We start from the raw sequence: 18,469 nt of genomic DNA on the forward strand, positions 1-18,469 counted from the left end.
CTTTAAAATACGGAATCGTGCCGCGTTTGAGAATGAAATTGCGCGTCCCGTTTTGAATCAATACTGGACGGGATTTATCCCGTATTTTTTTTATCATTTTTTTTTTTAAAGCAGCGTCTCATGCAAATCATCCCACACGCATTTTATGAAGATGCCTCCTTTCCTACTTTTGATTGGGTAATACTTGATGTCATCGTTAGTTTGATTGGTGTTTTTAACTGTCCAGTGAGGAGGGCGTGTCTTTTAAGTACAGTCTGCAAAGTGTTGGCACTGAGATGTGGCGTCAACGCCATACTTGAAGCCCCTAACGTTGCGGTCAGCAAGTCGGCTAACATCCGCCATGTGCCGTCTTTCAGTTGCGAGAAGCAGATCATAGAATGGTTGAAACTGTTGCTCCTTTTTTTTTTGTACGATCTCTGAGATGTTGCTTTTTTCGGTTCAAGGCTTCATAAGCTCTTTTATGTTGTATGGTGTACTTATCCCAAACCATCATCTTTGAATGTTGCAAGACTTTCGCGTTGTATGTAGATCGGGGTAATTACATTCATTGCATTCCTAGTCTGAATCACAATCTGATTGTATGGGTGGTTACCTGGCACTGTAGGGTTGCCACCCGTCCTTTAAAATACGGAATCGTGCCGCATTTGAGAATGAAATTGCGTGTCCCGTTTTGAATCAATACTGGACGGGATTTGTCCCGTATTTTTTTTATCATTTTTTTTAAAGCAGCGTCTCATGCAAATCATCCCACACGCATTTTATGAAGATGCCTCTTTTCCTACTTTTGATTGGGTAATACTTGATGTCATCGTTAGTTTGATTGGTCTTTTTAACTGTCCAGTGAGGAGGGCGTGTCTTTTAAGTAGAGTGTGGAAAGTGTTGGCACTGAGATGTGGCGTCAGCGCCAGAGTTGAAGCCCCTAATGTTGCGGTCAGCAAGTCGGCTAACATCCGCCATGTGCCGTCTTTCAGTTGCGAGAAGCAGATCATAGAATGGTTGAAACTGTTGCCCCTAACGTTGCGCCACGGCGTGTGGTTCGTTTATACCTTGTGTCTTCTCATTAAACTTTTATCTCGCGAATATGTTATTGCAATCCGCAGGGGGAGCGTTTCTATAAACTTAATTTAAACTTACGTTTTACACCGTGCTTTGTTTCCCTTATGAACATGCTTGAATGCTTCACTCGCTCCCTTCTCAATTGTTTAATTAATTTTTTGCTCTTCGCTGTTTGCGGCTCTTACGTCATTTCCCCCTACTTCGTTGTTTTATCTCGCGAATATGTTATTGCAATCCTTAACGGGAGCATTTCATTAAACTGATTGAAAATAGTTTAGCATTTACCTTTTTAGTAAAAGGCGAGTTTTTAAGCCTGAGAAATCACCCCGTAAATGCACACGTTTAATTGCACATGTGTTAATATGTATGGTTACACAGTATTAAAAGACAGTGAACAACGTCAGTTACCTTTGTTCCGCGTTTGATAAAAGGCGAGCTTTTAAGCCTGAGAAATCACCCCGTAAATGCACACGTTTAATTGCACATGTGTTAATATGTATGCTTACACAGTATTAAAAGACAGTCAAAAATTAACGTCATTTACCTTCGTTCCCGCGTGTGACTCGTGCTGTAAATCTCTTCCTTGTTTTTAGTTCACGTCATTACGTAGGAGGCGTGATGACGCGATACGTGACTCCGCCTCCTCCATTACAGTGTATGGACAAAAAATATGTTCCAGTTATGACCATTACGCGTATAATTTCGAAATGAAACGTGCCTAACTTTTGTAAGTAAGCTGTAAGGAATGAGCCTGCCAAATTTCAGCCTTCCACCTACACGGGAAGTTGGAGAATTAGTGATGAGTGAGTCAGTCAGTCAGTGAGTGAGTCAGTCAGTCAGTCAGTCAGTGAGGGCTTTGCCTTTTATTATTATAGATGCAAAAAGAAAAGTCCATTCTGTCAATAACTGGATGCAAGAGCTTCATCCTGTCGCACTGAATCTGTAGAGTGTCAGCGCTTTTCTATGCACAAGCTCTGACACACATGGTTTCATTGAGGCAAATTATTTAACCATATTCAGTAAGTCGTCACTATCTGTGGATTCAGTTTCCGTGGATTTACTTATCCGCTGTTATAAATGAGTAACAAGTTTCATGACACCTGTAGTTCAATCACACTATTAAAAGATATGGTCCTCTCTGCGGGGCCGTGCACAACAGGAAAAAGAATTCTGACAATTCTTTTGTGCGTCATTGACCAATAACAGGTCTGGGATGCCCTCAGATGTCTAGGGCTGCACTTGCACTGCACTGAATAGAACAACGCAATTTTACCTAACTCCAAGTGGTGTAGGTAAGCCATTAAACTCCATTTGTGGTGGCAACCAGGGCTTGCAATTGTTCCTCAAGAGCAAGAAATTCCCAGTGAGTTACGTTAAGTTGGGGTGCATGCACTGGTGCAGCGCATTGCCGCACGCACCACATGACGAAACAGCTCAGGATCCCAGTTGGTAACCCCCCAGGCAGACAGGCAGTCCAGTCCCACCCCCTGGAAATGACCTTCTGCCTGCCGCAGCCAGGTGTTATGTGGACGACCCCTTGGTCTGGTCCAGCCACTCGGATCCCCAACATTGAGGATTCTGCGAGCAGGATCACCCTCTGGGAATCGCACCACATGGCCGTAGTGTTATAACTGACGTTCCCTCACAATGCAGGTAACATGCTTAATTCGGGACTCCATGAGCAACCACTCATTTGACACAAAGTCACACCAGCAGTACCCAAGGATTCTCCGGAAAGACACAGTACCAAAGGAGTCCAGTCTTCATCTCAGAAGTCCCTTATCCTTTGTACCCATCACCTGTCAGTACTTCTGTTTGGATAGTTTAGCTTGTGACCCCTGGCAAAGCACCTGGAAGACTATAGAGGAAGTAAAAGTTATATCAAGGTTTTGTATGTAAAAAAATTGGGGGGGGGGGGGGGGGCATCAAAGGGCAATAGGTGATATCCAGCATTTTTGTCTAACCCTGTCTTCCCACACCAATGTGCCACCAGAACCTAACCCCATTTTTCCCATAGAATCAATGCTTTTGTCTCCGTGGTATTTTTTAGGAATGTAACCCCCACAGATAATGGAAATTGACTGCGAATGACTATAAATGAGTCAAGAGTGTTATGCCCCATGCAATAAAACCCTTGAACAGACCTAATCTCTGGGCATCTGTATTTGTAACCGACCAGACCCAGTGGGTGAGATGCAGAAATACAAGATGTTTGTAAAAAATGAATTCCTGTTATATTCCACCGATTGCCAGTTATTTACAAATGGAATCAAGTAATTATCAAATAGTGTTTAATGCTATGACACAATTATAAAGCAGAAGCAAGTTGTAGTGGCCATGAAGATGCTACAATTTACACCGTCTGATGTCGGCGAGTTGTTTATTTTATTACAAGGACCCCAGTAACACACCCAGCCTTGACCTGGCACTCACACACGAGCCTCAATGAATCGACAATAAAGTATCTATTAAACAAATAAAGAAGCAAAACAGAAACAGATATGCAAACGCCCTCCTCAGTTCCCAGACTGCAATAATAATTTAACAAATACTGCACAAATGAAACCAAACAAAACACTACAACGATAACAATTTAACAAAAGACTAAGTACTAGATAATGAAAAACCAGCACTTGCATCCAAAACACAGTCCAGTACAACAGATGCGATGATGGTGCAAATGAATAGAGATGCCAAGTGAGCAGTTTATGGAATGGTATGAAAGTTTTGTCCTACCATGTTCCAGTTGTTGTGTGAATATCTGTAGAAGTTGGGAGTGCTCCCCTAACAAAGATATTTACCAACCCAGGCAAAAATCACATGAACAATCACATAAATCAAGAAAGAAACTGTAATCCAACAGTGGTTGTATCCCAAAAGTGGTGCAAGAAGCCTAGAAATGAATAAACACAGATGATCGTGATTCCCTCAGTATCTTTTTGGCTCCTTTTTAAAGGTAATTAGTTACCTTCCCAACAATCCACTCTGAAGGTGCCTAATGGTGCGATACTACTGAGGCTGCTGGGAGCTGTAGGAAATTTAAGTAGCACTGCTACAGATTGACTATACAGTATTTACAGTGACTCCAAAATGTGAACAATGAAGAAAAATAAATAAAACAACAAATCTTCTTCATACTTCAACAGATACAGTTCAGTAAAGGCTCTTTCCTCGAGGGGAGCACATGCCGATGCACATTCTCACATCTTTATGCATAAATCCCTCACTGGAGCGCTTTTTCGTTAAGGTCCAGGTATGTATGTTATATACCAATAAAAGATAAATAGACTATGAATAGCTATTTATGTTGTAAACAAAATCACTCCATGACGCAACATGTCACACAGAGACATCTAAATATTAGCTGAATGTATGAAGAATGATGGTGACTGACTGGGATTGTGTGGTGTAATGTGACCAAGTGAGTAATGGCAGCTGAACGGACTCAAGAGGAAAGTTTCCTGCTAAGCTGGTATCAAAATACAAATGTAGTCATGCCTCAAGTTACAGCTCCATTCAGCCGTGTATCAGTCACATAGCAAACAAGTAATTGCAGTTGAAGCTCTGTGGGTCTGTGGTGTGTATACTTGAACTGCCGGTAAGGAGTAGCGCAAACCAGTCTTTACGCACTTTGGGTCAGTGTAATGCAGTGCTTCTCAAACACTGGGTTGTGGTTGGTTTACAAGTGGTTCACCTAAGCCAATATTTCTCAACAGTTGCGTAGCAGCCCGGGTTGCCATCACTGGTTTGCCAGTTTGGTCGCCTAAGTGATTGGTAGTACCGCACAATATGTTTCCCCATTTCTAAAGGAGCTTGTTTCACCAATGGCACCCCCGATTGTGCTTGTTTCACCAAGAGGGTGGTTTGCAGTTGCTGCTAATGGGTCATCAATGAATTTTAAAATGCAAAACTCAGGTGCATGACCATAACGAATGAGAAACACTGGTGTAAGGAACATAAGAATTAGCCATGTGGAGCAGTACCGATTAAAAGAAATGTTAAAGGAACCTCAGAGAGTCAGAAAATATGAGACCAAATGAAACAATGATAGTAATAATATCCAAAGATGTATTACTGTGGCAAGTTTTGGCAATTTCTAGAACATTATTACCCTATTGTTTTCCAGTTGCCCTGAATGTAAGCATGAATCGCCTCAACTCGATCAGCCATAAATCAGTACATGACTGTATGGTAAGTCCGAACAAGAATTTCGCTGCAACAGTGCAGCTTGGTGCACCACCTGAGCATCAAAGAAAATTTGTACAATAGGGGAATGTGATGAAAACCTGTAGAAGGCAACAAAATTGGGATTTTAACTTTAACTGAATCTGTGCTTCTGGTAAGGAACTATGTCTCTCATAGTCATGGGTCCTGAAATCAATACCAACTTCCAGGCTGTCTCATCTTTATATATGGGCCACAGAGGAAGAGATGGGGCTTCCAGGCTTTAGCAGGAAGTGATGTCACTGTTGTGCCAGTGGTGGTGGTTTTACAGATGTAAAGGGAGAAAGAGTCAGTAATTGCAACCTTGCTTGGTCGGGAGTAAGCAAAACATTCTCAAAAGACCCCTGAAGATACTTCTTGCATGTAAAATCCCGCTATATACAAGATACAAGAAGTTTATTGTCATATACACAGTAAAAATACATGTTAAAACCATGTAATGAAATTCTTACTTTGCTTGCTCATCTTCATATACAAAGACAAAAAAGTAAAAATATATAGCAATTACAATTATAAGAGTACAAAATAAGGTGCATATGATGAAATACCGCAGCAATCAGTACATTTATGAGGCTACGAGTTATGGTTTGGACTGACTTTAACTTTTAGCATTGTTTAGGAGTCTAATCGTTTCTGGGAAAAAAACTATGTGTCAGTCTGGTGGTGCGTGATTTCATACTCCTGTATGTATGTGTGTGTGTATAGAATATAGTATAGGATGATATTCTAAATCAGAGGTCCCCTACTCTGGTCCTGGATGGCCCCAGTGGCTGCAGGTTTTCATTCTAACCCTTTTCTTAATTAGTGCACTGTTTTTTCTGCTAATTCACTTCTATTGAATTAATTTTAATTGACTTGTTCTTTAAGATATGTTCCCCTGAATTGCTTAATTTCTTTCCTTAAATGGCATTCAAACAGAAATGAAATGTGAAGTGAGTGAGCCAACAGAAGACCAACTAAGTCAAGGCCTCAAACTCCAGTCAATTTCACTCCAACTAGTTGCTTAATTAGGCAACTGAGTTTTGTTGTTAATTAAACCCATTCTTTAATTCCATGGTTTGTTGCTGCTCTCATTGTGCAACAGCAGACATTTCCAAAATTGTTAATTTTCTCTCTTTCTAAGAGCCCTGTTAAAATGTTTTGTGGACCTGAGCAGATCAACATTTCTGAGGCCGTCACCTTTTCTTTATTTTCAGATATTGTGTGATGGACTCAGTTTGCTGGTCCTGTTTTGGCTCATTTTGTATCTCATTATTGTTTGGCTGCTAATTAAGGAAAAAGAAACAAGTAAGGGGTCTGAGTCTTCAAGAGCAAGTCAGTTAAAATGAATTCAAAAGAAGTTAATTAGCAGTAAAAACAGGTCACTAATTAAGAAAAGGGTTAGAATGAAAACCTACAGCCATTAGGGCCCTCCAGGACCGGAGTAGGGGACCTCTATATTCTGTACACACACACACACATACATATAGGGGGATTTTACATGTAAGGAGTATCTTCAGGGGGTCTTCTAAGAATTTTATGCTTACTCCTAACCGAGTGAGGTTGCACTTACTGACTCCTTCTACCTTTACAGCTGGGGGATCCATGTTCTTAAATAGTATAATATTCATATGCATTTTATTGAATTCCCAAGACCCTTTTGACAATAGAAGTTAATTTATGTGTAAATTAAAATAAGACCCCAATGGCAGTGGACGAAAGCAAAATTCTTGTCTACAGACAATCTCGGGGGGGCCTACAAGAAAATGCAAGTCAGTCTCTTTCTGGTCCTGACCAACTGACCGCCCGCTGCCATCCTTATCATTCACTGTGCTGCTCTCCCCGTCTACAGTAGTCTCGCTTGCTGCTAAACGTAAAGGTAGACTTCTCGTTCTCAGCTAAATGCTTTTATTCTCCGTTTTCTGTTAAGTTCACTCTGAACTGTATGATATGCTTAGTGGTTGATTTTAGGGCGCCTTGGGTAAAGATATCTGCTAAGTGAACAACAATAATAATAATAATAATGATGATGAGGATGATGATGTGAAATGATGTTGATGTGTGAAGACCCTGACTACAGCAATCAACACAGTTTAGTGAGTTTATGTGCAGAAATAGCAGTGTACACTCAAGGGGACGGAAGAGATCCCCCCCATGTTCATCAGTTCAAAGCTGTAATAAAGCAGTCATCTCGTATAAAGTACCCTGCAGACTTGACCTGGAAAGTAGTTTCATTAGTGAATCTTTTTTATGACTTACTGTGAGGAATGAGATGGCCAGTAGCTACCCTGAAGAAATTGCAGGGCCTGCCTCACCGTATCATTTATTAATATTTTCTGCTGAGTTTTATGAACTTTTGTAAGCATTTTTTAATGGATGTTGCAAACATAATTAAATGCTACATTATAGATGTCTGTCTCCTAATAGGCTCTAAGGGGATAACTCATGTGCCTCCTTCTCTCCAGCTCTCCTTTATAGTAAAAGAGTGATAAAAGCAGACATTGGGGCCTGCATTGCAGTAATACCTACAAAGAAGGAGGTCAAACCTTTGGCAGAATGGCTTTAAGATTTGACTCATGTTTTTTCAAACTTGCCTACAGCCTATCTCCCTCCATTAATAAAACAAACACAATGTCTGCTTCATTTAGGAGGAAGGATTGTCAATTTCAGTAACAGGTTCCACCTCCACCCACATCATTAACAGAGATGGTAGCTTCATTTGAAAATACTTGTACAGATAAAGTGGGGTCCACCACCTGTACAGTGATTGGGGGTGCTGCATCACCAGTACTCCTGGTCACTCAGTGTGTGGAGTTTCCTCACATCTGCCTTGGTCTTCTCTGCATCTCAGAGACGGGCTTCGGTAAATTGGCCCACTGTGAGCAATCATTGCTGTGAGCCCATCTGCCTTGTAACAGACTGGTCTCATCCTGCGTTGAATCCTTTCTTGGTCTAATTCCTGCCTCCTTAGGTTAGGTTAGATTTTGTCTTCTCTCTGATGTTTATTATGAAAAGCAGATCTAAAACAATGGATGGGTGATCGTAATATCAATCAAACTGGCAACTTTGATTGCGCTTTGCTATTTATAGTCTTTTCATGTAGTAACGATAAGGGACAATAAGTTACTAACCAACTCTGTTTTTGCCTGTCAACTATACAGTACTGTGAAAAAGTCTTTACCCCTTTCCTGATACCATCTATTTTAGTATATTTTGTCAATATTATAATTATATTATTTAGATCTTTTGACAAAATGTACTCCAGGTGCCTCCCGATAATCTTCCGCCGGCACTCCCCAGTGTGGCGGAAGTGCCGGCTGCGCACCCGGAAACACTCCAGGTGTCCCTGATCCTCTTCCCCCCCAGCACTTCCGGGTGTGGCGGAAGTGCTGAGGTCCAGGGCTCCATAGGCATCAGGGCACCCCCTGGCGGTGACCACAGGCCCCTACAGGGCTGAGCTTCAAAGCTCTCTACCCTTGGTCCCTACAGCCACCAGGGCGGTCTCCCCCTTGTGGTCTGGAGGAGGTGTAAGCCCTCCTCCGGTCCTTTTGGGCATCCCGGCTGGGTACCACCCCCAGCCGCGTGCCACAATATATATATATATATATATATATATATATATATATACAGTACTGTGCAAAAGTTTTAGGCAGGTGTGAAAAAAATTCTGTAAACAAAGAATGCTTTCAGAAATATAAATAATGATTGTTTATTGTTATCAATTTACAAAATGCAAAGTGAGCGAACAAAAGAAAAATCTAAATCAAATCAATATTTGATGTTCCTACCTTTTGCCTTCAGACCAGCATCAATTCTTATAGGTCCACTTGCACAAAGTCAGGGATTTTGTAGGATTCTAGTCAGGTGTCTGATCAACCAATTCTACCAAACAGGTGCTAATGATCATCAATGTCACACGTAGGTTGAAACACAGTCATTAACTGAAACAGAAACAGCTGTGTAGGAGGCTTAAAACTGGGTGAGGAACAGCCAAACTCTGCTACCAAGGTGAGGTTGTGGAAGACAGTTTCATGTCATGGCACAGCAACAAGACACAAGGTAGTTCTACTGCATCAGTAAGGTCTCTCCCAGACAAAGATTTCAAAGCAGACTGGGGTTTCAAGATGTGATGTTCAAGCTCTTTTGAAGAAGCACAAAGAAACGGGCAACGTTGAGGATCGTAGACGCAGTGTTCGGCCAAGGAAACTTAGTGCAGCAGATGAAAGACACATCAAGATTATTACCCTTCAAAATCGGAAGATGTCCAGCAGTGCCATCAGCTCAGAACTGGCAGAAACCAGTGGGACCCAGGTACACCCATCTACTGTCCGGAGAAGTCTGGCCAGAAGTGGTCTTCATGGAAGAGTTGCAGCCAAAAAGCCATACCTCTGACGTGGAAACAAGGCCAAGCGACTGAAGTATGCATGAAAACATAGGAACTCGGGTGCAGAAAAATGGCAGCAGGTTCTCTGGACTGAGGAGTCAAAATTTGAAATATTTGGCTGTAGCAGAAGGCAGTTTGTTCGTCGAAGGGCTGGAGAGTGGTACAATAATGAGTGTCTGCAGGCAACAGTGAAGCATGGTGGAGGTTCCTTGAACGTTTGGGGCTGCATTTCTGCAAATGGAGTTGGAGATTTGGTCAGGATTAATGGTGTTCTCAATGCTGAGAAATACAGGCAGATACTTATCTGTCATGCAATACCATCAGGGAGGCATATGATTGGCCCCAAATTTATTCTGTGGCAGGACAACGACCCCAAACATACAGCCAAAGTCATTAAGAACTATCTTCAGCGTAATGAAGAATAAGAAGTCCAGGAAGTGATGGTATGGCCCCCACAGAGCCCTGATCTCAACATCATCGAGTGTGTCTGGGATTACATGAAGAGACAGAAGGATGTGAGGAAGCCGACATCCACAGAAGATCTGGGGTTAGTTCTCCAAGATGTTTGGAACAACCTACCAGCCGAGTTCTTTCAAAAACTGTGTGCAAGTCTACCTAGAAGAATTGATGCTGTTTTGTAGGCAAAGGGTGGTCACACCAAATATTGATTTGATTTAGATTTCTGTTTTGTTCATTCACTGCATTTTGTTGATTGATGAAAATAAATGATTAACACTTCCATTTTTGAAAGCATTCTTTGTTTACAGCATGTTTTCACACCTGCCTAAAACTTTTGCACAGTACTGTATATATACAGTATATATATATATATATATATATATATATGTATATAAATATTAATGTGTATATATATATATATATATATATATATATATATATATATATATATGTGTGTGTGTGTGTTGCATAGTTTACTGTCAAATAATGCAAAGAGTACGCCACATGTGTTTCGCCCTTATTTGGGCTCATCAGGCATACACACTGTACTGCTCCCCTTCGGGGATCGAACTTCAGACGTCAGTGTCAGAGACATAGTCCCTTTACGCTGCGCCACGGCGTGTAGTTCGTTTATTTGACAGCCTGTAGATCGGAGTCATTACATTCATTGCATTCATAGTCTAAGTCCTGACCTGATTGTATGGTTGGTTACCTACATATATATATATATATATATATATATATATATATATATATATATATATATATAAAATCCAATGTCTGTCTGTATGTCTGTCCGCTTTTCACAAGAGAACTACTTAACGGATTTAGATCTTTTTTTTTCTATAACTTGCTTGAACATTCTGGTTGACTTTTGCAACTTCTTTCATTGCGCTAAGTATCATAGTTCGCTTGCTGTACCAATTTTTTTGCATGAATCTGAGAGACACGTAGCAGGCTGAGGGGAGGGGGATGGTGCCCTCCTCACTCCCGCGCCTTGGGGCATAACCTTAACTCCGCTTAGCTAGCGAACAAGAGAACTACTTAACGGATTTAGATCTGTTTTTTTTCTATAATTTACTTGACCATTCCAGGTGATTTTGTGACTTCTCTCATTGTGATAAGTTTCATAGTTCACTTGCAAGAGTGATATATTTGCGCTAATCCGAGTGACAGAGGCTGCGGGCCGAGGGGAGGGGGAAGCGTGGGAAGCCTTGCAGGGCCCTCCTCACTGTCCTGTTACAAAACTACGTGGGCGGAGCTGCGAGGGATGCATAGTATTAGATAAAAAGAACCACAATAAATATATCAAAACATATCCAAATTACTAATTAATACATGTAAGTAGTAAAGTTATCCAACACCTGTGCATAATGGTAATTGCCGCCTTAGTTACTCAATCAAATGGAAACTAAAGTTAATTGGTACAGTAATTAGGCTGTCTCCAGCAGAAGGTGCTTACTCCCTGGAATGCATTATTTTTTAGAAATGCAGGGCATATTAGAGCCTGTATACTGTATAAAAAAATAGTGGAAATGATAGACAAGAGAAATATGGTACAAAAGGATATATATAACATCTTGCGAAAGTATTTCATGAGTGTTTGTCCTGTTTTGTCACATTACAGACTGGGTTTAAAATGTATTGTTAAGTTCGTTAAATAAAATCTAGTCCAGATTGTTGAAGTGGAATTAAAAAGTATCCCTTATATTAAAAAAAAATAATCTCACTATCCATCCAGCCATTTTACAACCCGCTATATCCTAACTACAGGGTCACGGGGGTCCGCTGGAACCAATCCCAGCCAACACAGGGCCAAAGGCAGGAAACAAACCCCGGGCAGGGCGCCAGCCCACCGCTGGCCGCACACACACACACACACCAAGCACACACTAGGGACAATTTAGAATCGGCAATGCGGTGATCACCACTGTGGGAGGAAACCGGAGTACCTGGAGGAAACCCATGGGGAGAACATGCAAATTCCACGCAGGGAGGACCTGGGAAGAGAACCCGGGTCTCCTAACTGCGAGGCAGCAGCACTACCCACTGTGCCGCTGCGAGACTTTGTCCATGAGATTTTTTTCAAGTCACGTCTTCCTCTCAACCATATTCATCCACTCACATGGTACTCTCACATCTCATTCGTGTGAATGCTTTTGACAGACACAGTTCCTGTGCTCTCAGCTCTTATCAATTTTAACGTTTTCCTCACTTTAAGTTCCCAATTAAAGAAGACATATTTTGTCCAAATCTTATTGAAGAATTTCATAACGAAGAACAGAAGAAATGAGTACACAGGCAATCCTAGCACTGAGAAACGATGAAGTCAAATGAATTAACTCCAAAAATATTGATCAGTTACACTGCAAATTGGTTAAGTGCGTATCAATAGACTGTGCTGAAACGGTTGGTGATGATGGTGCGGATGATGAAAACATCAACTTACAATATAACGAAGAATATCTACAAACGTTAACACTGTCCGGTCTTCCATTGGCCGAATTGCTGTTGAAAGAAGGCTGTATCCAAGAAAGGTAATGCAGTAACTCTTCCGCGGGTAACATTAGACAACAAAGGAGATCTTGATATGCCATATTAAAACGTTAACAGTTTCCCATTAGAATAGTTTTGCAAAGACAATGAACAAATCTCAGAGACAAACATTCGAAAAAGTAATTTTTTTAATAGAGAGAAAGAAACAAAATTCACTCACAGGCAGTTATATATTGCGTTGTCACAATGAAAGTCCAAACACAGAATCAAAATTCAATGTGATATTGATGAAAATGTAATTCAAAAACTTGTTTTTACTGAAGTTTGTCAGTAAAAGTGTAAGTTTATAAAGTATTTGTGTGTTAATTTCAAAGCCAAACAGAACAAAATCGTATTACTCAATGAATAACTGTTAACGAAACATGAAACATAATTTACTTTCAAATTATTACATTTTACTATTTTTAATATGGTTAATTACACGCTGTAATGTAAAATAGCTAGTTCAATGATGCATATGTAACAATTCCCATGAAAATAAAAATCTGTTTAAATTATACATTCACATCCCCATATGCGAGCAGAGGAACCACAAAGAAGCTAGCGTGTAGTACAGGCCCGGGGGTTGGCAAAGGAAGTAATAAGTCAAAACTGAAAAGTTGTGAGTGCACATGTATTCATCTTCTTTTCTTAGAACCCTTTAAATAAGATCTGGTCCAACCAGTTAACATCAGAAGTCATGTAATGTAATTAATTGATTAGAGTCCACTGGTGTGCACTCAAAGTGTCATGTGATGTCTGTGTCAATAGACCTGTTCTGAAAGGCACCCAACTCTGCAACACCACGAAGACCAAGGAGCACTCCAGACAGGTCAGAGACTAAGTTTTAGAGATCAGGGTTAGGTTATGAAAAATTTCCCAAATTTTGAATATCCCGCGGAGATTCACATTTCAACCATTTATTCTACGAAAATGCTACAAAATAAAATAAATTTCATTACGACACAAGAAAGGGTATACAAAATAGATTTTTTTCACTGTGTTTTAAAAATGAGGTCTTCAAGGTGGTGGCCATCATTAACGATACACTCTTTGAGATGATTTCTGAACGCCCGCTTGACTTGTTCTGCCATTTCAAGGGGAATAGCGGCTATTTCATGGAGAATAGCATCCTTGAGGGCGTCATAGTTTTGAGGTCGGTGTGTGTATACCTTCAACTTGAGACAGCCCCACACGGAGCGAGATCAGGTGAATGTGAAGTCCACCCAACATCACCGCACAGGGAGATCATCTTTCCAAGAAACATTTCCCGCAAAACTTGCATGGATCTTCACGCAGGCATTATCAGCTGTCGCACCATCCTGTTGACACCAGGTATCCGCCACATTCATTTCTTTCAGTTCTCTAGCATTTCAATGTAACGTTCTGAACTGACGGTGACCATTGCTCCTCCCACCTCAGAAAAGTAAGGGCCTACAATGGCAAATTCTGAAAAGCCGCACCAAACTGTAACACATGTGTCCACTGTGCGGGGGTCTCTGATGAAGTTCACGAGGGTTGGTTTCATCCCATTAGCGAAAGTTTTGCTTATTTTCGCAACCATTCAAATGGAAATGTGCCTCGTCACTGCACATGACGATGGCATCTCGATGAACGGTTTGCAGAATGTTGCCACACAACTCTCTCTACGGCTCTCCCGGTCTCTCTCAGTGAGTTCCTGCACTCCCATCATTTTGTGTTGGAAATGCCTGAGGTAGTAGCGCACTGAACATCTAGGAGACTGCAAAATGGATGCGCTTACAGCTTGGATGTTTTCAGGCATTCGTACAGTCTGAGTACAGCCTGGAGAGTATCTGTTCAATGTTGGACCCATCGGTCTAAATTTAGCCACCCACTGAAGAATTGTTTTTTGATTTGGGACATCATTGTTAGGTGGAATGTTGAAGTGATGATGGATTCGTTGTTTTTGAAAAATACTTCGACAGCAAAAGCACGGTGCTCACCGGACCAAGGCATGCTGCTGACTGAAAACTACAAGGGATCAATGGACCCCCACCCCAACCCACTCAGCTGCCTCTACCTTGTGCAATGACCTTGAGAAATGTGGTGCTTTATTGATAATAAAAAATATATATATTTAGTGTAGTATAATCATTTATACATACAAATCCAGGCTGAAGAGCCATTAAACCAGTACAGCCATCATCCAGTTCTTCACTTGGGAATGCTGACGATTGAACTTCTGCTTCGACGGAGTGCATGAGGTATTGTTCTTGCTGACGGCTTCTGGCTTTTAGAGGGTCCCTGACTATTATAAATACCCACACATTTTTCAGATTTGGTGAGCTGTTTGAGAAAGTTTGCAGAATGGGTCGCTAAAATTTGAGCGATTGGAATATGTTATTTATGGACTCCGCTCTTCTAAGACCCAAACACAACACATTCTTTGGACTGTCTGTGAACAGTGCGTCTGTCCTAATCACGTAAGCCTGACTGAAAGAACTGTCCTTACTGCAGCTGCATGGGTGCTAACATAATTGGGCTCATACAGGATGTCACAAAAGTGAGTACACCCCTCACATTTTTGTAAATATTTTATGATATCTTTTCATGGGACAACACTGAAGATATGACACTTTGATACAATATAAAGTAGTCCGTGTACAGCTTGTATCACAGTGTAAATTTGCTGTCCCCTCAAAATAACTCAACACACAGCCATTAATGTCTAAACCGCTGGCAACAAAAGTGAGTACACCCCTAAGTGAAAAATGTCCAATTGTGCCCAATTAGCCATTTTCCCTCCCCGGTGTCATGTGACTCGTTCATGTTACAAGGTCTCAGGTGTGTTACATTTGGTGTTATCGCTCTCACACTCTCTCATACTGGTCACTGGAAGTTCAACATGGCACCTCATGGCAAAGAACTCTCTGAGGATCTGAAAAAAGGAATTGTTGCTCTACATAAAGATGGCCTCGGCTATAAGAAGATTGCCAACACCCTGAAACTGAGCTGCAGCACGGTGGCCAAGACCATGCAGCGGTTTATCAGGACAGGTTCCACTCAGAACAGGCCTCGCCATGGTCGACCAAAGAAGTTGAGTGCACGTGCTCAGCGTCATATCCAGAGGTTGTCTTTTGAAAATAGATGTATGAGTGCTGCCAGCACTGCTGCAGAGGTTGAAGGGGTAGGGGGTCAGCCTGCCAGTGTTCAGACCGTACGCCCACCGCACACGGCATCAAATTGGTCTGCATGGCTGTCGTCCCAGAAGGAAGTCTCTTCTAAAGATGATGCACAATAAAGCCTGCAAACAGTTTGCTGAAGACAATGAGACCAAGATAAACTTATTTGGTTCAGATGGTGTCAAGCATGTGTGGCAGCAACCAGGTGAGGAGTACAAAGACAAGTGTGTCCTGCCTACAGTCAAGCATGGTGGTGGGAGTGTCATGGTTTGGGGCTGCATGAGTGCTGTTGGCACTGGGGAGCTACAGTTCATTGAGGGAACCATGAATGCCAACATGTACTGTGACATACTGAAGCAGAGCATGATCCCCTCCCTTCGGAAACTGAACATGATAACGACCCAAAACACACCTCCAAGACGACCACTGCCTTGCTAAAGAAACTGAGGGTAAAGGTGCTGGACTGGCCAAGCATGTCTCCAGACCTAAACCCTATTGAGCAAATGGAAGGTGGAGGAGCGCAAGGTCTCTAACATCCACCAGCTCCGTGATGTCGTCATGGAGGAGTGGACGAGGATTCCAGTGGCAACCTGTGAAGCTTGTGTGAACTCCATGGCCAAGAGGGTCAAGGCAGTGCTGGAAAAAAATGGTGGCCACACAAAATATTAACACTTTGGGCACAATTTGGACATTTTTCACTTAGGGGTGTACTCACTTTTGTTGCCAGCGGTTTAGACATTAATGGCTGTGTGTTTAGTTTTTTTGATGGAACTGCAAATTTACCCTGTGATACAAGCTGTACACGGACTACTTTACATTGTATCAACGTGTCATTTCATGGGGCAACACTGAAGATAAGAAAAATGTGAGGGGTGTACTCACTTTTGTGAGATACTGTAAGTCAGAATTATCAAACCATTATTTTTCACATCTGCTTACTAGGCTCAGCTGACTGAACACCACCAGTCCTGTTAAACCTAAACTTGATCATATGCTGTATTAATTGTTACCATTGAAGTACTGAAGTAGTCGGCACAGCAGGAGCTGAAGATGGCTGCATGAGAGGCTTGGCAGAGCATCACCAGAAAGACCCTCAGCACCTGCTGATGTCTATGAATTGCAGTCTTCAAGCAGTCATTGCATGTGAGGGATATGTGACAAAGTATGACAGCTTTAATAGACCTGCCATTACTGTGTCTCAAACATCATGGTGCCCGGAAATGGGGAGACCATATAGAAAAGGTGTGACCGAAATGTCCCTTTAAATGAAAGTCTGCAATGTTCACTTTAATCGCAATGTCTGAATTGTTTGATTTGTAATTTTAAACTGTGGAGCAGAGGGGGAAATAAAAGATAAATGTGTCTTTGTCCCAGACATTATGCTGGTCCACTGTATATTCCTCAGTCTTTTCATGCTGAGCTGACCAGTGAACATGGCAGGACCGCTTAAGCTGGTTGTAATAAAGGATTTCCAGCAGGCTAAGCCATGCCTCTTCTTTATTTGACAGTTCTTTATACTCAGTCAGTCAGTCATTATCCAACCCGCTATATCCTAATGCAGGGTCACGGGGGTCTGCTGGAGCCAATCCCAGCCAGCACAGGGTGCAAGGCAGGAACAAATCCTGGCCAGCCCACCACAGGGCACACACACCAAGCACACACTAGGGACAATTTAGGATGTCCAATGCACCTAACCTGCATGTCTTTGGTCTGTGGGAGAAAACCGGAGCACGGGGAGGACATGCAAACTCCTCGCAGGGATGACCCGGGAAGTGAACCCAGGTCTCCTTACTGCGAGGCAGCAGCACTACCACTGCGCCACCATGCTGCCATTCTTTATACTCATTTTACCTAAACCTGTCTTGTACTCAGCCTCACAGGAATGGGATCTGTAGCCCTTAATTGGATTAAGCCAGTCTCAAAATGTAATTTGTTATTATATTAATTTGTTTGTTTTTATTTCAGGTAGAGACAGACGACGTTCAGTCGTTTTGCTTGGATGAAAGTTTTGACTACGATTCTGTTTTGCTTTCAAGTAAGTATTCCCCGGGAGAGCTGTGGAGATCATAGCTTAAGAAGAACCACTGATGACTTACAGGATGTAAAAGGACTTGAGCAAATGGGGGATATGACCAAGAGACCAAAAAAAGAGAGAGAATGTTTAATCAAGAGACAAACAAACTCAACATCATGAAGACATGTCAAGTCATAACTGTGAGTCATCAGAGGGGACAGGACATGAAAGAAGTCATTGTTCTAAACAGTTCAAATTAGACAATATTACCTGCTATCCCACCTGAGCCTTCCGCTTTGTATCGACTGTGACCAGTACAGGATGTTGCAGCACCTCAAGCCCTAGACACAACCACATCAGCACAAGTCCCGGGTTCAAATAAAAGGCTTATTATAATAAAGAACCTAGACAAGTGTCGTTTAATGATAAACATAAGGACAACTCTCTTCTCTCTTTTTCTGTTTTATTCCACTTCTCCGCTTCTCCGGGTAAGCGTTGTCCTTGTTCCACCCAACTCCAACTTTTTCCTAGATTTGATTGAACGGATCCGGGGGTACCTCCGGTGCTAGAGCATAGCCCGTTGGAAGCATTTTCAGGTCACATGAAAGCCCCACAAAGTAGGGATCACAGATCCCTGGAGCACCCCCTGGCAGCACCCACGGAACCCAACATGTC

The 18,469-nt window shown here is 41.9% G+C and overlaps 1 protein-coding gene across 1 annotated transcript in view; it reads left to right on the top strand.

Moving 5' to 3' along the window:
• Window positions 1-18,193, top strand: part of iftap (intraflagellar transport associated protein) — a 95,594-nt gene extending 77,401 nt beyond the window's left edge. Inside the window, exon 8 of the mRNA XM_028791846.2 lies at window positions 17,746-18,193. Within this exon, the coding sequence (XP_028647679.2) occupies window positions 17,746-17,850 (105 nt within the window). The 3' untranslated portion in view covers window positions 17,851-18,193. The remainder of the gene's footprint in view (window positions 1-17,745) is intronic.
• Window positions 18,194-18,469: the final 276 nt, after the last annotated feature.

Source organism: Erpetoichthys calabaricus, chromosome 2, assembly GCF_900747795.2.
Source record: "Erpetoichthys calabaricus chromosome 2, fErpCal1.3, whole genome shotgun sequence".
In the NCBI taxonomy this organism is placed as follows: Eukaryota; Metazoa; Chordata; class Cladistia; order Polypteriformes; family Polypteridae; genus Erpetoichthys; species Erpetoichthys calabaricus.